The 20,707-nt window shown below is 36.8% G+C and overlaps 2 protein-coding genes and 1 pseudogene across 2 annotated transcripts; all 3 read right to left on the bottom strand.

Moving 5' to 3' along the window:
- Nucleotides 1-316: 316 nt before the first annotated feature.
- LOC125605644 lies at nt 317-1,426 on the bottom strand (annotated as a pseudogene).
- A 12,220-nt stretch (nt 1,427-13,646) lies between these two features.
- LOC125605649 (ATP-dependent DNA helicase pif1-like) lies at nt 13,647-20,698 on the bottom strand. The gene is made up of 4 exons (XM_048775270.1): nt 19,580-20,698; nt 19,161-19,501; nt 16,929-19,059; nt 13,647-16,854 (listed from the first exon to the last, which is right to left on the bottom strand). Exon 4 carries the CDS (start codon nt 16,405-16,407, stop codon nt 15,118-15,120), a length of 1,290 nt encoding a protein of 429 aa, XP_048631227.1. The 5' UTR covers nt 16,408-16,854; nt 16,929-19,059; nt 19,161-19,501; nt 19,580-20,698; the 3' UTR covers nt 13,647-15,117.
- LOC125605643 (casein kinase II subunit alpha-1-like) lies at nt 18,283-20,064 on the bottom strand. The gene is made up of 5 exons (XM_048775267.1): nt 19,570-20,064; nt 19,312-19,377; nt 19,161-19,243; nt 18,968-19,059; nt 18,283-18,560 (listed from the first exon to the last, which is right to left on the bottom strand). Exons 1-5 carry the CDS (start codon nt 20,062-20,064, stop codon nt 18,283-18,285), a joined length of 1,014 nt encoding a protein of 337 aa, XP_048631224.1.
- Nucleotides 20,699-20,707: the final 9 nt, after the last annotated feature.

Genomic DNA, 20,707 nt, shown 5'->3' with positions numbered 1-20,707 from the left:
ACTAGAAATTAATTCTCTACATAAAGAGGGTTATGGTCCCTAAGGCAACCCTAGCCGAAAATAAGGAACTCTCTACATCCCATCACTAGAGAACTAAAGTCACATAGGGTTTGCTTTGGAAGATCCATTCCCTAACTTCAGATTCTAAAGCAATGGATACATCAGGTACGCTTCCGCTTATGTCTATTCAATCAGAGAATCATATGGCTAAAGGATTCATATTGATGAATCATTATGGAAATATTCTAACATCAACTTGAGATACAAGTTAGAACTCAAGCCCATGCGGCCATGCAGTTCTCAGTAAACAAGGATTTTACGGTCCATCTCGAACCGCAATCGGTTTACCCCAACCAAAATCGTTTCCAAACATATTGAACCGTGGAGAGCTAGCAACAAGGACCGAATTGTTCACCACCAAACCATTCAGTATTTTCGGATCCTTCACCTAATTGTCAGCAACTCGTTTGAATTCTTCATTTGTGACCCCACAGTTTTGCTTAGTTTCAAAGCAGCTCAACCCAGTCCATTGTTAAGCATTTCTCCAGAGCTTGTGGTGGCTGTCGCCAGTCCGATTGGAGGGTTTAGTCTCTGTCTCATATTGCAATGAGTCACTTCTTCCGGGTTGAGCCTACTGTTTCTGATTATTGATCGCCACATATGGGCCAACACGGCTTGAAACGAAGAGATTTTCAGATCCACATCAGAACCAGCAACCTCGCTGTTGGCTTTGGCTTTCGCTTTGAGCTCAGATATGTGTCTACTCGTGAACCGAAATATCATCTTTTGCAGATCCGCCAACGATAAAAAACAACCTCAACAGGTGATGATATAATAAACCCGCCACGGGGAGGCAAAGGAGGAAATGTTTTCAGGTCAAAACCGGTAGAGCAATTCTCAGTCCATATTTAAAAAAACTCCAAAAGGAAGTTCCGTCAGCAACCAAATGGTTAACGCCATATCCGATGAACACTCCATCTTTCAACTCCGTTACTTAGACCGCAAGCAAAGACTCTGAGACCTCTTCCTAGCTTTCAACTCTGAAAAAAAAACTCAGTCCAGTAAGCATTGTCCGATCTAAGACATCACTCACAGTCACCGAGACAGTTTTAGCCGCTGCATGCACGAATTTGACACCTGAACCATCGCAATCTACGAAAAATATCACATGTTTATCATTTACCTGAATGCGCCGGGAGTTCGAATCCTCTTGCTGAATCTCGCATCGGATCAATCCTTCCACGACGTGGAGTCTGCCCAAACAGATCTTATCGGACTGAAGCCATTCGCTACACTTTTATCCCAAGGATGTGGTTAAATCACGGAGACCTCACGTACCACCACGAGAAATGTATGCTCGAATGTCTCCTCTCCTCTTCTTCTTCCTCGATATTGGAGGAAGACGTGTCTGAAGCGCTTTTACCATTTTTTTATTTAATTTTTATATAAAATTAATAACAAATTCCAATATATTTTTTTGTTAATTTTTACAATTGTACAAGAAGAAAAGGAGATGAAGATACATGTATCAATATTTGTTATTTATATTTATTTATGACAAATACATAGTATTATTATAAATATTATTCGAGTTTTAATGTAGATAAAAAATCAGCAGTCATGCTCACACTCGCATCCCCAAAATTTATTAACGCAACGACTTATCTGTAGGTTTTTCTTTGTCAAACATAAGGCTTTACAGCTATCGGGATAACATCTTGGAGGGTTGGGATGTTCTCGTGATGGTAAATGTGTTAAAATTGCCCAACACCATCTACTATTTTTTGCTTTCCGAGCAATAGCCGTTTCTCCTGTCATTAATAATTAAAACATAACTTTTATTTTTCATATTTAAAGTAAAAAAAAATCATTTCTCGTAAAACATATGTTTAAGGAGTATTCTGCATTTTTTTTTAAACTGAAAGTTTATTCATCTTTTGTTTATCACTGATTATTCTTGGAAAATCATTAAACTCAATAATATAAAATTAAATATATAACCTATGTAGGTATATAAAATAAATGGCATCAAATAAAATTTATTTTTGAATGATTATAAAATATATTAATAAAGCTGTAAATGTAAATACAAACTAAACAGAAGAATTGCAAGCATAACGAAGCCAATAAACCAAGGTTTGAAAGCAACTTTCATTTTTGATAATGAAATAATGGTGTTTTAAAAATTAGAACGACATAGAAGTACATTTATAGATGAATCACAAATTGAAACAAGTCTAATTTAAGCTATACATCTTTTCAAATTCCGATATAAACGGATCTAGTTTGACAAAAACAAACAATCACAACCACTTGTTTTTAATTTGTTAAATAAAAATAACTCAATTATATTTAATTTAAAGTATTTTTGATATGCATAAACAATAATTCGATTAAGTCACAGATTCAGAATTTATATAATATATATAGGCTATTATATATGTTTGGAGTCTATTTTAGAGTCATTTCAGGTTCACATACGTTTGGAGAACTTTGTTGATTTCAGAATTATTTGAGGTTCAGAACTGTAAAGACATGTCCAAAATTTGGCGATGGACGGAGACCTTCCCACGTTGGGATTGAGCTCATATTTTGACACAAGATAGAGATTTGAGTTACTTTTCCTATGCCATCGGTTTGAGGTCCATCTGACGGTTAAACATAGAGTTATGATCATTTCACTGAAGAATGGTATGTCAAACTCGCGAGAGAAAACTGTCGAAGAAATGAAGGAGTGTTGATCAACAATGACCCTTTGGTGTCGATCGACACTGATGCAAGTAGATGGCCGAGTCTATTTCAAGACCGACTGAGACCCATAAGTCACCACAAATTACCAGGATGCCTTTGGCCGACTCAAAATTCTATTTATGTGTTTTATTAGTTGTTGTTTAGGCTATTCTTTCTTTTATGATTTATATTATTCTATTTTAAGTTTTCTCTTAGATTAAGAAAATATAAAAGAATTCCTTCAGAATCTTCTTGGAACTCCTTTGGTTTTTGTATTGATTTCTATTTTATATATTGGATTTATCGATGGATGTCGAGAAGGATGCCAATGACAATCTATAATGCCCTGCTCTACATGTTTCTTAGATGGTTTTTTTTTGCAGCGTATTATAAAACTGTTTTGCATGTTAAGTTCTTCCCTGCTATTATCAGAAATTACAGTTTCATAAAATACATTTGTAACCATATCATAATATAAATGTCTCTGATGCTCATCATACCCATCACCCACATTATTTCCAAATATATAATGTACTTGGTCCTCGTGATAAATAGCATTGCACTATAAGTTGGTTTTTCGAACTGGTTTGTTCACAAAAGTAGGCACGTTTTTACCACCAAATAAAATAATGCCAAAGCGTGTATCCATCTATATTATTAAAATTGAAGTAATTTTGGTATTGTTTGGAAACATAGATAACATGGTAAATGAGAATTGTTTGGAGATACATGTAGTAGATTAAATATTTATCTTTATTTACACATTTTGTCAATGTATTTATAATAAATTAAATACTTCAGTTTTGTATTTCGTTTTTATTTACACATTTCATCACTGTATTTAAAATCAATTTAAATTAATTAATTATAATGTTGTTGTTTCTTTATGGTGAAAATAAAAACTAAAACTAAAATATGTAGGATATATATTATGTAAAACAATTTTTAAATATAGTATTACTTTATTTAGTTTAGTCAAATAAAAAATGAGAATTCAGTTTTTAAAAAAACAAAATATCATAAAATCTATAATAATAAAGTTGGGTATGCTCAAAAGCGGACAATCTCGCACGCAGTGCAAGAAAGTAACCGTCGTTTGTCGTTCATATGGATGCAGAGCTACCGGGGTGGTTCGCAGAGTCTACATGAATCTGCTTTGTTTGCTGATAAAACAAAAAAAATAAAGTTAGGTATGCTCTTTCCTCGTCAAGCCACAACAATACGAAGGGGTGGGCAAATAATATGTTACCGGTGATGTGTGTCTATGCCGCATATAAAAAAAGTATTTCTGGTTTTCATGGAAGTACGGTGACGTGAGCAATTTGGTGTTTCGAAAAGCATGGCAACAAGACACAGATGTGATCCACAATGAAAGGAGTAACGAATGGAGATTTTTCTTTGATAATTTATGATTTTTGTTGGTATGTGATCTGGCTTTCTCTCCATGTAGATTGATCGTTGTTTCACCGCTTCAAGTGAATCGAAGCATAGATTTGAAAAAAATTCATTGACGTACGGGATGGAGTCTATCACTTGGGCAGGAAAGGATTATCTTGGTCTTTTTAATACTAGGAGAAAAAAGAGTGAGCTTTGCTTCGTATGGAGTTTGATTTTCAGCCGTGTGATACTTCTTGTTGGGGCAAAAGTGGACTTGTTGGAAGTGGAGTCTACAGCAGGAAAACAATTATTTTTTCATCGCTTTCCACAGTGCAAGGTTCATCCATTTTTCTGTTGTGGGATCATTGTCACGTGGGATGTGGAGGAGTCTGAGTTTGTGTATCAAATATTAGATCATAGTTTATCTTCCTTCCTTACATGTTTATGATACACGCTATGGTATCACATACAAAAGAAAGAAGATTCAAAAGTAATATTTCCTTAAAGCATTAAGAATAGAGTTTTGGTATTTTTCCTTTTAAGATACTTTAAGCAGTTTTCCTAATATTCGTAGGGTTATGATTTGAAAAACCCTATATAAAAAGAGATCTAATTATCAATAAGAACTATCTTCCAGCATTAACTTTATTCTCAAGAGAGACTAGGGTTAAAGGAAGCTTTTGCAAACAAGTTCTCTGTTTCTTACTTACAAGCTACGGCTCCGGTTACTTGAGCTCAGGCTAGGCGACAGGCTCATATCAATTTGGTATCATAGCCAAACGATTCGATGGGGACACTGAGGCGCTTTCGAAACAGATGGAAAAGATGATGGAGATGATGTAATCGATGAATGCAAAGATATATGATAACATGAAAACTCAGAATGCTAACATGCAAACTCTACGGGAGAGAATAGTGCGTCACGAAACTGCTAACGAGGATCGCGGTAAGGCGATCAAATTCTCACCCGAAGAACTTTTTGAAGTGGAAATATTAAATGGAAGTAAAGGGAGCAAGGGGCGATATCATCCAAAGCTGGTACGAGTTTTACACCATCCAAAGCTGAGAAGGACATGCCGGTGAGGAGTTGCGGCGTGACAAACAAGCCCAATTATTAGTTCTCCGGGGGACTGTGGCCAAACCGAGCTGTACGAAGAGAACGAGGGAATAGGAGAAAAGATGGAGGAGGAGACTGGAATGTCAGATCAATTGGAGCGGCACCACACGACTCTCATCCAAATTTTGGAGATTATCGAAACTCGGAAGGGTTGATGGAGGGAGGATATTATGAAGCTCGTGAGGACAGAAACAACAACTTCGAAAGAAGATGTGTGAAAGCAGCCAAAATAGAGTTTCCACCATTTGATGGGACAACCGATGAACCGATGCTATGGAGTTGTTACAAAAGTGTGATGACTTCTTTGCGGACCAAAGAATATTCAGTGATGATGCGAAAGTTAGACAAGCAATTTTTGTTTTAACCGGAAAAGCGTACCACTGGAACCTCAACTTGCGACGATTGGTAACACATAGGCTTGGATGGGAGGAGTTTAAAAGGATCTGCAAAAGTCGATTTGGAAAGGCAGATGCAGTTAACCCAGTGGGAGAATTGTCAAATCTTAGACACACGGGAACATGGGATGAGTACTGCAGTCAGTTTGAAGAATGTCTAAGTCGACAAACAAGACTCACTGGAGATCAACAACTATGGCAATTCTGTGCCGGGTTTTGAATATCTGTGTCCTGAAACAATTTTTAAAGCCATAGAGTACGCTAGAGATAACGAGTACAAGATTGACAGTGATAAACGCACCATGACGTTTGGTGGTCATCTAGCTCCGATTACGAAAACGACTTTTGGATCATCAATCAGACAGGAAAATCATGGAGGGGAAGCAAAGACCATGAAGCCATGAGTGCAAAAACCAACTCCACAGAAGAAGTTTTGGAAAAAAATAACACCGGCAGAGATGGCGGACAGAAAAGCAAAAGGACTATGTTTTAATTGTGACGAATTATATGTACATGGTCATGTGTGTAGTCCTGTTCTTTTCTATATCATGCCAGTCGCGGAGGGAGACAACCAGGAAGATGACTGGATTGAAGAAGATGAGTTAGAAATCTCACTCAATGCCATGAATGGGGAACAAACCGAGCAAACCTTCCAAATGCAAGCTAATATTGCCACATGAACAGGATGGGTGTTACTAGATACGGGGAGCACGCACAACTTTATCAAGAGTAGTTTGGTGGAGGATCTGGGAATTCCGATACACCGGAAATCCGGGCGGTTTGCCAAGGAATGGTAATGTCTGTACAAGGGCACCAATTCAAAGCCGACTGTTTTGCGATTCCGTTAAAAGGTTTTGATGTGGTTCTCGGGATCAGATGGTTGAATGCCTTAGGGAGAGTGATCTGGGATGGACTGAATAAGACTATTGAGTTCCATCACAACTCTACACCGGTGGTATGGCACGGTGAATCCAAAGCACGTGGGAAACCACAAGTATCCCTTCATGCACTAGAGTGTGATGGTGAGGCATTGGACAACTGGTTCTCTGATGAAGAATAAGTGTTCACCACACCGGGGTTTGCTATATCACCCATAGCACAAGCGCCAAAACAAAGCATATGGGCCTTGGCTCAAGTGCCAACATCGGACTTGCTCGATAACATAATCAACAAGTTCAGTATGGTCTTTTCAAAACCCGTCGGTCTGCCTGATCAGATTACTTCAAGGATCCAATCCAGTAGCAGTATGTCCGTACCGCTACCCTCACCTCCTTAAAGAAGAAATAGAAAGGCAGTGTACAGAGATGCTTCACAACGGGGTCATTCGTCCGAGTAATTCCCCGTTCTCCTCTCCGGTATTGTTGGTGAAGAAAGCTGATAACACTTGGAGATTTTGCATTGATTATAGAGATATCAACAAAATTACACTGGAAGACAAGTTTTTGATTCCGGTCGTCGATGAATTACTTGATGAATTACATGGAGCTCGATTTTTTACAAAACTCGACTTAACATCAGGGTATCATCAGGTTCGCATGTTCGAAGCTGACATTGAGAAAGCAACTTTTTGCACCCATACAAATTCTTGGTAATGCCGTTTGGTCTCGTCAATGCCCCATCCACCTTTCAAAGCCTAATGAATTCGGTGTTTACTGAGGTTCTTCGCAAGTTTGTCTTAGTATTCTTTGATGACATCTTGATCTATAGTAAGATGTGGACAGATCATGTACGACACGTTGAGTATGTGTTAGAGGTGTTACGAACACATCTGTTGCTGTTAAAAAGGGTCAAGTGTTCTTTTGGAACGCATGAAGTGGGCTATTTGGGACATATTATCTCAGAGAAGGGTGTCCAAGTTGATCAAAAAAAATTGAAGCTATTACTAAATGGCCTCAACCAGCATCAGTTCATGCTTTGCGAGGATTCTTGGGCTTGGCAGGATACTACCGGAAATTCATCCAAGATTATGGGTTCATGGCTGCTCCATTGGCTCAACTCCTGAAGAAAAAGGGATTTATTTGGACCGAGACTGCAACAAACACTTTCATCTCCCTCAAAAAGGCACTCTCCGAGTCTCCAGTATTGGCGCTCTCAGACGTCACCAAAGAATTTGTTGTAGAATGTGACGCTTCAGGAAGTGGGATTGGTGCGGTTCTACAGCATGAAGGTCACCCCATCGCTTTCTTCAGCTGCACGTTAGCAGCTCGCCATGTCAAGCTGGCTGCATACGAACGAGAATTGATTGGGTTAGCTAAAGCAGTGTTTCATTGGAGACCGTATTTGTGGGGAAGACGTTTTCTCATACGTACAGATCACTACAGCCTTAAGTATTTATTGGAACAACGTCTCTCGACATCTCCACAAGTACACTGGATCAGTAAGCTACTTGGGTTTGATTTCTCAGTCGAGTATCGTTCCGGGATGACAAATAAAGTTGCTGATGCTTTGTCTAGATGTCATGAGAACAATTCAGATGAGGATAAGGAATTACATGCCATCAATGTTTCTGAAGATGGTATTTTGGCTCGAGTTCCAAGAGAAATTCAGAACGACGATAATCTTGGCGAACTCAGAGATAAAATCATTCGGGCGAGGAATCAGAAATATGGGAAGCAAGGATGGTCTTATTTTTCGCAAAGGAGTAGTTTGTATGGATTAAAATTCAGATTTAGTCCGAGATGTTATGACTGGTTTTCATAATTTTGGCCATGAGGGTAGCCAAAAAACTATGGAACGGATCCGTCGGGATTTTTATTGGAGAGTTTGGAAGAAAAGTGTTCAAGAATTTGTGAGCACTTGTCAGATATGTCAGAAGAATAAATGGGAAACGCTGCAGCCCGCGGGATTGATGCGCCACTATCGGTTCCAACGAAGATATGGGCTGATATCTCGATGGATTTCGTCGATGCATTGCCAAAAGTTTCAGGGAAAACAGTCATCTTAGTGGTGGTTGATCGCTTCTCAAAGTATGTGCATTCTATCGCTTTAAGTCATCCTTATACTGCTGTCTTTGGGCCCAAGATTTTTTTCGAGACATTGTCTGATTGCATGGTATCCCAGAGACGATAGTATCAGACAGAGATAAGGTTTTTTGCAGCATTTTCTAGCGGGAACTCTTTCGACTTATGGGTACCAACTTGTGTTTTACAACATCCTATCGGCTACAATCCGATGGTCAGACTGAGGTGGTCAATCGGACTCTAGAGATGTATCTGCGGTGTGTCACGGGGGATGAACCACGGAAATGGCTTACATGGCTTCCTTGGATTGAGTATTGCTATAACACATCCTATCACACTAGTCAAAAGGATACTCCATTTAGGATGGTTTATGGAAGAGAGGCACCTCGTCTTTTAGACTATACTACTGGAAGTTCGAAAGTAGAACTTGTTGATGTTGCATTGGAAGAGAGAGATGAGTTTTTAGCATCAGCAAGAGAACGTTTACTAAACGCTCAGAACAGTATGAAAGCATCCTATGATAAACATCATCGCTCAGTCGAGTTTGGCATAGGGGAATGGGTTTGGTTGAAGTTACATCCGTACAGACAGATCACTATTGCTAAGAAAGCTTTCACAAAGCTTTCCCCAAAGTTTTATGGACCATTTGAAGTACTAGCTTGCGTGGGAACAGTTTCCTACCGTCTTCGTCTTCCAGATGGTGCTCAAATCCATGACGTTTTCCACATCTCACTACTGAAACCGCACAAAGGAGACAAGCCCGACACAAGTCATGTGTTACCACCGGTTTTACAAGGACGAGTGTTACCAGCTAAACCAGTGAAGTTTCTTCGAGCCCGTACTCATGGTGGAGTTCGTCAGGTTCCGGTGAAGTGGACTGATGAGGAAACAGAGACTGCTACTTGGGAAGATGCCCAGAAGTTAACAGAAGCATTTCCAGAAATAGAGCTTGAGGACAAGCTCCTTGTCGAGGAGGGGAGTAATGATACACGCTATGGTATCACATACAAAAGAAAGAAGATTCAAAAGTAATATTTCCTTAAAGCATTAAGAATAGAGTTTTGGTATTTTTCCTTTTAAGATACTTTAAGTAGTTTTCCTAATATTCGTAGGGTTATGATTTGTATAACCCTATATAAAAAGAGATCTAATTATCAATAAGAACTATCTTCCAGCATTAACCTTATTCTCAAGAGAGACTAGGGTTAAAGGAAACTTTTGCAAACAAGTTCTTTGTTTCTTACTTACAAGCTACGGCTTCGGTTACTCGAGGTCAGGCTAGGCGACAGGCTCATATCAGTTTACAACTGTTCTAAGAGAGTTCGATCGTGTATGTCGTTGGATTGCATTGGCGTCCTTATCAAGAGTGGCTAAGATTCATGTGTCTGATAACACTGAAATCATCCGGTGATGAGCCAGACATTCTTACTACCGAGGTGTCACAGTTTGTTAGACCTATATGGCTCATGCATGGTGATTTCACGTTTCTCACCATTGCTCTTACGGCGACTACAGTATTGTTCATTTCAACATTTTATGTCCAGTATAAGTCTCGTGAAGGTGCTTATACTACAGAAGCGGAGCTGTGTGCTATCCATATTGAGAGTATACAGAGGCGGATGTACATGGACCAATAGGGTGTCACTTGACACACCAGTAGTTTAAAAAATCAGTTATGGTTATGTGTTTTTATGAATATGAACCCCCTTAAATTTGACATTTGACATCTCATTAATGTAAGTCCAATCCTTTTGTATGGAAAAATATTGAAAGTCCACTCCAGCATAAATAATCAGTATTTCTTTGGCACAAATTTGAAAAATAGAAAAAAACTTTAACTTGTTGATCAAAAGAAAAAAAAAAGAAAACAGGCTTAAATAAATAATTACATCAAAAGTAAAGCCTAATAAACCTTTAAACGGAATTGGAAACGTCTCACATCCAAAACTTTCGTCATCTTCCCTAGCAACTTATAAAAAATCACACATATTTTTTTCTCTTAATTTCCATTCGTAACTTGTAAGTTTATATTTATATTTATAATTTGAGAAAATTACAAACAAAATTATAGTGAAAATATTTCGTGATATACAAGATCATATAATGATTTTGTAGAACATTGTTATATTTTATTAAAAAAAAATTAATATTCAGAATTTTAGCTATGTATTAATACCGATTAAAATTGTTGATGACAAAAAAAAAAAAAAACACCGATTGAAAAAAATCATGGGTCCACCACTGGGAGTATATGTTTCCAGCCAAGGCCGATATATGTTGTTGTGTGGCGTTGTGCGACTGTTTTAAAAAGGGACGAGCTTATTTGGATCATTTTTCATAATGAACCTCTGTGTTTTCTACAGACGAAAATGACGGGTTATGGAAAAGAAACAAGGGTTATATATTAACGTAGCTCAGAAACAGAGGCTTATGGCATTTTCACAAAGTCGTTACCACAAGCAGCTTACTTCTCGCTGCGATTCAAACTCGGTGTGGTTCCTTCCCCCACCACGAGTTTGCGAGGGGCTATTAACGTAGCTCAGAAACAGAGGGTTATGGCAGCCCAATGCCATAAGACGAAGCCCACTACGAAGCCCATTCAAATGGTGAATAGAGACAAAGAAACAGTAGCTGTCTCTGCAACAAACCGTATTCAAAGATGCAGCTCAAAGAGTACGGAGAGGCAGAGATTGCAGCTGCACAACCGATATGCTCTCTTGACCGTTGATGGTTCCTAAGAAGACAGCTGGCTGGCCTGTGTCTAGATCCTTCTTTACAGTCTTTAAATACATTAGTTTTGTAACCTAAAACCTTTGAGCAATAAGATTACAAGTTTCAGTCTTTGTCTTTCTCTCTTTAAGCTCTCTCTGTTTTACCTACATTATATTGGTGATCTTCGCAATAATTTGTCTACATGTCTTGCATTGTGGAGTTTGTATGCTGAGAAAAGAAGCTTTTCTTAGTCAACAGCTTGGTTTCAGTTACACATCCATAACCTTGAGTTACGTTACTTGTGCATCAAGCAACTACTTGGGGGAGTCCTTTAGTTGTGTTTCATATGTTCATTGTCACGCCCCTGTTTTTCTACTACCATCGTCAATTGGTTTGTCTGCGTAAAATTTAGTACATTATTTTGAAAGGGAGGGAGTATAACGTAAACCAATACTATACAAATAGCTTAATTATAAATAGGCAAGGTACAGCTGCATCGCATTATGCTTAAAATCTTTTCATGTTAATCAAATGTCCATTCTCATCTTAAAAAGAAAGAATTTACTTATATGATAAAAGAAATAACTTCTGTGGGGTGTTGTTGCCCATCTTAAATGTTTGCCAAGAGTATTGCTGTTATTAGTTTTGTGAGCATCTCGTCTTGTTGATACAGAAAGCATAAACTTATTAAACAATAAACACAATACTTAAAAAAGAAAGTTTTATATTCAAACAAAACTTAAAAACAATACTTAAAAAGAAAGTTTATTGTTAAATAAAAGTTGGAGGAAGGATAGGGAGAAGGTGTGCAACGGCGGTGGGGAGCGTGCGGCTTAACAAGAGAATCTGACGTTTTCCGACCAAACTCGTACCGTACAGATCAAGAAAACGTCAGATTCTGTACTGGCTTTATTTTCAAGGAATAAATCACATATATCTATTTTCAGGAAATAAAGGCAGTATAATTTTGCGTTCCAGTTCGGCAACCTATCTTGTCGTTTTCTTCCACGTCACCAACGTCTATCTATCTCTTTTGACAGCCGCCCATTTACATCACGTTTCTTAAACTCGACTATATTTCTCATAAAATTTCCGATAGTATCTCTCGCAACAAATATAGTAAAACATCTATAAACTAATACTCGATAAATTAATAATCTATATAAATTAATAAATTTCGTAAGTCTTAATTTGGACCGGTATAAAATATGACACCAATCGATAAAATAATAAGATAATAATATTTTTAAAACTTATATGTAAATATATAGTCTCAGTAAAATCATAAATTAATAATATATCTCTATCTATATTTTATATAAATACAAACTAAACATTATATTATATTGTTGGTTTTATATTCACAATGAAAATACTTTTATTTTTCTTAATATTTTAGTATATTTTAATAATATTTAGTAAAATTATATCGAAAACCACATAAAAATTCTATGAAACATAACAATATACACCAAATAAGATAATAAAATAATATGAAAGTCAATTTTCTAAAATTTAAATAATTTGTGTATGGTAAAATCAAGTATTTTTTTATTTTTTAATAAAAAAATAAAAAAAATAGAAAAAATTTAAAAACGGAAATTTTTGTAAATTAATATCTCTATAAATTAATAAAATTTTAAAGTACACTGAAATCTCTATATATTAATAATGTTGGGACTACACCAAAACTATAATTTTTTTATTAATTTATATAGATATTAATTTATCGATATACTAACTAAACCAAAAACTCAATTTGGAACTATAAAATTATATTATTTTATAAAAAAATTTAGTGTATATTAATTTTTTTTACAGTAAAAAGATTACAGACTCATATAGACCCTGTAAACCAAGGTGGTAACTCTGAATCCATGTGTATGACGAAAGACGGTTGTTGTCGAGCACTACGTGCCAAACTATCCGCCCTTGTATTCTCCCGGAGAATTTCTCCGTCATAGATACATGAACAATATATGAGTTGACAAAACTTCTTCTCAGCAGCTTAATATCTTCCAGGTAGCTTTCAAATGCTGGCAATTTCTCTGGTTCTGAAACCATCTTCACCAATTGAGAACAATCCGTTGCAAAGGTAACCTGAAACCGTCTTAAGTTTCTCATGCATTCCATTGCCCAAATTAGTGTTTGCATCTCCGCATGAAGCGGTGAAAGACATGCTCTTACATTCCTTGCTTCTAGTAAACCATCAAACCATGGTAATGTACTGAGCCAACCTTGCCCCAAAAATAGATCGTTATCTTTCCAAGAACCATTTGTCAAACACCATCTTCCTATGGTTCCTACGTTAGGCCTAACATGTACTTCATGTGCACACCTATTGTTACTAACCAGTGCCTCAGCCCAAAGTGTTGATTCGACTTCTGCTAATCTAAATGTTTTCCTCGGATCAATATCAAGGTTACTGAATATTTTATTGTTCCGACCCTTCCAAATGTACCATAGGATTCATGCTAATTGAAATGTTTTCCTCGAATCAATATCAAGGTTACTGAATATTTTATTCGACTTCTCCATCTTTGGATTAACTCTCCAAAATAGATGGTCCATATTAGCAAAAAGAAAGCCAATAGGAAAAAAATTAATTTATAGTTATTGTTTAATTTAGAGAGTATTAATAGAGGTTATACTGTATTTGGTTTTTTTTTTTTTATGGCATCTACTGTATTTGGTTTTAGATTCAGTTTACTCACTTAAACTAGATTGTAACTTGTTTGATTTACTCAGTTAAAACAAGGTTAACATTAGTCTTGCCAAGAACATTATTACATACATGGATTAGGTATGTTGTGTGTTTGTCTATTAATATTTTTTCCCTTTTTAATGACAATTTGCTTCTTTTTATACAGTTTCGTAGACAATTTGATTAGTTTTTCCACCCGGAAAACCGGTTATGTAAAGTAGATATTATAGAAAGTTTGGGGAGGTAGTATGTCTTCTGCTATTCTAAAGTCGGACTAAACATAAAAAACTGTCCTTACCCGAACCTAACCGTTATCGTCTTTTTTTAAATTTAATTTAAACTAGGTGACCGGCCAGCACTATGTGCGGGCATAAGAAAATTCAAAATATGGACTAAATCATATATAATTTTATAAGTAACGGATTTTATAATAATACCACCATCTTTGGGAGAATTTATCAGGCATGGAAAAAAGATCGCACACCAATTTGAGATGGACGAGAGGAAACAAAGTAACTTCAGTATGAAGAGGCAGATATTGTGTGTATGTATAATTGCAACGTCCCAAAATAATTTGTATGTTTACGAAGAAACTTTCATTCAAAATATGGAATAAATAGTGCATAGTTTTAGAAGATTCAAATTTTATATTATCATAAATTGGAAATGTATTGTATATCTGTCGTAAATATTTATGTTGGTGAATAATATTTTTTTTACATTAATAATAAAAAAAAATTTGTGTAGACATAGTAAAAGAAAATATAATTAAAAAAATTCGAAAAATTATCCATAAACAATATAAATTATGAAGTACAATTGTCGAAAAATAATGCAAAATAATTTAGAAACCTGCAAAAAAATAAATACATTTTGTAAGTAATTTGTCGGATTAACATTATTTGAAAGATTTATAAGTTTCAAAATAAAAGTTAACATGAAATAATATTAAAGTAGACATACTTTCATCGAAATAGTCAGAAAACGGGATGCTCCTGAATACAATCAGTTCCTAACTCATCACTACCCATCTGGAAAATACAAAAAGTAAATAATTGTAACAGTCTATATACTTAAAATTTTGTATTTGAAAAGAAAGTAGATTAAAATTACATACCGTGACTATGGAATATTCTGAAAAACTTGTTTGTAGACAACATTCAATGTTTTTGTCTGCATTTTCCCTTCTTTACCAGTTATTAGGATTTTTAATCCAGATCTCGACTTAACTCTTGAAAGTGCAACGTAGAGCTGACCATGAGAGAACACTGGCCTAGGCAGAAACAACCCAACACTTTCCAGTGTTTGACCTTGACTTTTGTTGATGGTCATCGCGAAAGCCAAAGTAACTGGAAACTGTCTTCGACGCATTCTGAAGGGGAACTTGGTGTCAGGTGGTGTGACAAACATTCTAGGGATCCAAACCGGATGTCCAGCAATTTTGTTTCCGGTTATAATTCTACCTTCTATCACATGGGGCAGTAACTGAGTAACAATTAGCCTAGTACCATTACATAAACCATCTGCAACATCCATGTTACGAAGACACATGATAGGAGCACCAACCTTGAGCTTCAAGCAATGTCTAGGCAGTCCAGCCACTTCAACACTGTTCAAAAACTCTGCAGGATATACGACATTTTCTTCTATGTCAACATCGGATGGGATAATACTGTCAGAGCTAAGGTAAACCTTCTCTTCTCCTGAAAGCATATGTAAATCCGTTTGTTTAGTGATATGTACAAAGTTAGTTGAACATAAGAATAAATGATAAAACATGTTACCTGACAACTGCGAAAGCATGTAATCATTTATTTTATCCACTTCATCATTTGTGGGAGTAAGAATGACTCGATGTCTATACAAATCCTTATCTGTAGAAGTTTGAAAAGCTTGTCCATAAACCTCTTTTGCCATAGTCTCAATAGGGTCTTCTCCACTATTTTGTATCAGCAAATCAGAAGGGATGTCAATCTCAACTTGACCGTCGTTAGGCAAATTTATTTTTCCATCTCCTATATCCAAAATCCAATTTGAGAAGGATTGAAGCTCTTTTGCTGCATCATCAGTAAGACCAGCCAGCAATCTCATGTTTTTTGTTAGCTTCAGAACTTTGCAGTGCTCCCAAAGATATGACGAATTCAGAGCCGCCAAAATAGTCTCTGCTCTACCACCTCCAGGTATAACCGGTAAAATCTGTCTGAAATCTCCACCGAAAACAACAACTTTACCCCCAAAAGGTTTGTCTTCACAAGATCTTATAATATCACGCATAGTGCGATCCAACGTCTCGAAACAGTATCTGCTCATCATAGGCGCCTCATCCCATACAATTAACTTTACCGCTTTAACTAATTCTGCACGATCTGATCCTGGGCTCCATTTTCTTGCAAATGCTGAATTCGTCTGCATCTATCGGAATACCAAATCTGGAATGTGCGGTTCTACCTCCTTCCAACAATAATGCTGCAATTCCACTTGATGCGGTATTTAGAACAATCATACCTTTAGATCGGATAGCTGATGAGAGTGCTCTGTATACGAAGGTTTTTCATGTGCCTCCATAACCATAAAGAAAGAACACTCCACCGCTATCATTTAAAACTGCATCCAGAATCTGTTTGTATACCCCTCTTTGCTCATCAGTTATCATCGCCATAAGTCTTTCATTTTCCTTTAGCTGATCTTCCACAACATAATTAAGCTCATCATCTATAAGGCGATTGCCGTTGTAAGAGCCAAAATCTTCTGGCTTTGGCATGTGGGGCCATTTCTTGAGGCTACGACCATTGCTGAGCAAATGATTTTCGATCTCAGTAAGAGCAATATTTTTGATCTGCTCTATGGTCAAGTTCATATCTGCAAGTTTGATAATTCTATTAAATTAACATAGACATTCTTACAATAAGAAAAATTAATTAGACAAAACTCACCAGGTCGTCCAGTTTCTCGCCGCTTCTTGTAAAGAATATCATCGGTAAGATACTCCCAAGTAGCTTCCCACACAATATGAGGCTGAGACAACGATTTGGAAACCAACATTCTCGCAAAAAGCTTCCTGGCATACGTGGCAGAACTAATTCCTTGTCATCATCCATCAATCCCAACGCATAGTAAGCATCTTCGTATGTATGATATAAAACACCATCAACTGTTCTTATATCCTCGTATGATGTCGGCCCTCTTACTCAATTTAGCAATACTCTTAAGAAGTATAGCTCATCACTTGATGGCTGAATATGCACAATCCTCCCTATCGCAAAGCCTCGTTTCCGTGGTACCCATTCTCTCGTACCTGATTTCCAAACAAATTTTGTTGGAAATTCCGCATATGTCAACTCTCTTGCCTCTGCATATTTTATGTTTGCTATGAACCAGGCCAAAAACATGGATTGGTTGACAGTATTTTTGTTGAGAATACTCTCAATAGGTTCGTCTTCATCAAAAAATACCAGTTCCTAATCCGGAAGATGAAAGCCAAGTTTCTCTACAGAAGTAGTACGAAAATGTGTAGGAAAAGCAAGAATCCGCCAAGACGACTCGCATGCAGTAATATATCTAATTAAGAAATACGAAAACATAAATGAGTAAAGATGAACGTAGACTTTAAATGTAAAAGACTGATAAACTCTATTTGTTAATAATGTATTTATTTTATTGTAAACAAATGAGTTATATAAATTTCATCTATGATATTATATATTTTTTAAAGCTTATACATATATATTTGTACTAATAGTAATAGATTATTGATGTATTTTCGTTTCCTTTGCAAAGATATAGCGTAGAATACAAATTTTGTATTAAATTGATAATTACATATTTAACTAACTTGACGTCTTCCCTTTATTATCTTAGTATTTTTTCGTATTATATTTTTTTAATAGTACATTTGCGCAAACTTGGATTGGAGAAATGAAGTTAATGTATAAAGTTCAATATTCTAATTAATATTAATTTATTAATCTTCTATAATTGATGAATAGCTTATAGAGTTTCTACTGAATTTTTAATATGTTGTTATATATTTATAGAATATAGTACTTTCAAAATAGTAACACGAATTGGTATAAATATAATAATACCTGCAATCGTAATATGTTTTGATTTCGTCAATGACGCCATCTTCATCTTCTTTATCCATTGCAGCTGAAGCATAATCAGGTCCCTTATGAATATATTTGAAAAGATACTTAACAGCTCGTGTTTGGACGCACCACTCTACATTCATATGTGCGCGATATCGAAGCATGAGGTCTCTGTTCTATGGTACAACAAATCCATTGTCTAATCTGATTCCATTTTCTCAATGAACCTACCATCAATCCGACGCATGTAAGCTGGAAATCCATTTGTGTCAATCGATGTCCTGATGTTGAGAGGTTTCGGAAACATCTTAGAACATTTACCGTTAACCATACATACATTATCCTTCTTTGCTGCACCGCAAGGACCATGCATCATACAATCCCCAACGATCACATACAGGTCTGGATCTACTGTCTTGTCTGGTATTTCAGCGGAAATAATCTTATCTATATCATCGGCTGTTGGAAATTTTGATCCTTTTTCCATAAAGACAAGAATATGAGCGTGTGGCATTCCTTTTTTTTGAAACTCAATCGTGTACATTACTGACAAAATAAACTCAATCGTGTACATTACTGCCAGACAGATCTCTCACTCCTGCTGAGTTTCATTGACTTCTCATCCTGCTGCCCTTACTTGCGCGAAGTAATCATGTGCCTGTGTCATCAAACCAACAAAAAAAAAAATCTATTTGCCTCAAAATGCGATTGAAACAAAAATGTGAGAAAGTGCGCTTTTTTATATTTATATTTGCTAACAAACGTACCATGGCTTCTTTTGCAGTAAGTCTGTCTTAATGATCATACCGGAGCAGCTTGTCCAGGAAATCAATCGCCTACATGTGTTTAAAGATACAACCTCTGTTAAAACCCCAAGCTAAAACCCATTTCCTTTAAGTTAAAATAGTAAACCTCGGGTGAGACTAGATGCTGATTGTCCGCGTTGATGAATTTGGACCAAGGCTTCCTGCTATGCCTGTGTTTTGAACCAGAGAATGATTTAGCAAACTCGTATTCTCTTCTTAGCTTTAACTCTCATTACAGAATAAATAACGTTTCAAGGATTCATTCACATACCGCCCAACGAGTGCTTCAAGTTGTGGTTCAAGTTCTAACTGGTACTTATCTAGATATGCATTCAACTCATCTGTCCCAAGTACCTATGAATAACAAACAAGTAGAGAGATATGTTTGTGGCGACGACAATGGAAAAAATGAGATCTAGTACCTTGGCGATTTTCACAAGCTGATTCTGATTGTCATGCCCGTAGAAGAAAGGTTCCTTACGGAATATCTATTCAATGAATATTAGGCCAAATCAGAAACATTCTGTAATAAACATACAACCAAGGCTCCACATATCCAACGAATAGTCATAGTCTTGCAAGTCCACAAGAAGTTCAGGTCCCTTAAAGTATCTGATAACATGCGTTTGACGAGATGACATCAGAGTGAAGCTTGGCTAGTAAAGGATACGAAGTAGTACAGCCATATACCTTGATGCCACACGCACATTGTACTCCTTCCCAGGGTGGTAAAACTCAGAAAGACCCCAATCTATCAGCCGAAGCTTACGCAGCTCATGGTCAATCATAACATTGTGAGGCTTCACATCTCTGTGCATGATCCCTTGCGAGTGGCAGTAATCCAATGCCTTCAAGAGCTCATAGATGTAGTAACGAATGTCGTAATCAGTCAGTGTAGGGTACAGAACTTTAAAGTCCGTGCTGTTGACGTACTCAAATATCAAACTCGGAGTTTTCGAGTGTTGTTGATCTCTAACAGCATCAAAGAGCTTCACAATGTTCGGCCCACCGCATAGGTTCTGAAGTATCTTAATCTCTCTTCTTATCTTCTTTTTCTTAACAGGCTTGAGGATCTTGACGATGCACTTCTCCTTGGTGTTCACGTTAAATCCCTCGAACAGTTCACTAGCAAGAGACGTCGAGGAGGAGATTCGAGGTGAGGAAGAATGGCACATGTATCATTCACTACGCTCTCCCGCAGGTGATTCTGATCTCGTTTTTTTTCTTCCTTTTGCGTAGTTTCTGCGCTAACGTGATTTTCTAAAACGGGCCTAGTAAAAGTAATATAGGCTTTGAAGGCCCATTATGTATGTAACTCGTCTACACACATCTGATTAGTGAACTTCCCCTACACACGTCTCATCTCAGAGATATTGAGGCATGTGAATATGTGGATGGGTCATGGGTGAACAAGATGCTATTATGTGAGAGATCAATGAGTCTATAATGGCATAATAAAGCTATTGATCTTTACGTGGTTAACTAGAGGTAAATAAGTCAAGATTCATGTAGCATAATATTTTTTTTCTTTTTTTCTTTTTTGTCAGCTTCCCAATGAATTTGATCAAAGTGATGGTCAGACGACGAATTGATTCTCCGGAAAGCATCTCCTGTCTATCCGGAGATATAACCTCTGGTTCTAGCCTCTTTTACCAGTGTATCCGCTCGTTCGTTCCTACTTCGAAGAATATGAATCAGACTCACATCCTCGAAGTTAACATGTAGTCGCTGAAACATCTCGATCTCTGGTGCAAAAGTTGACCAATCCTCCGGATTTATAGTCATGTCCATTAGATCCCAGCGGAAAGATATAGCCTC

Source organism: Brassica napus, unplaced genomic scaffold (assembly GCF_020379485.1).
Source record: "Brassica napus cultivar Da-Ae unplaced genomic scaffold, Da-Ae ScsIHWf_797;HRSCAF=1143, whole genome shotgun sequence".
Taxonomy (NCBI): Eukaryota; Viridiplantae; Streptophyta; class Magnoliopsida; order Brassicales; family Brassicaceae; genus Brassica; species Brassica napus.
The sequence above is the reverse complement of the archived record's forward strand: the minus strand, read 5'-3'. Positions and strand labels throughout refer to the sequence as shown.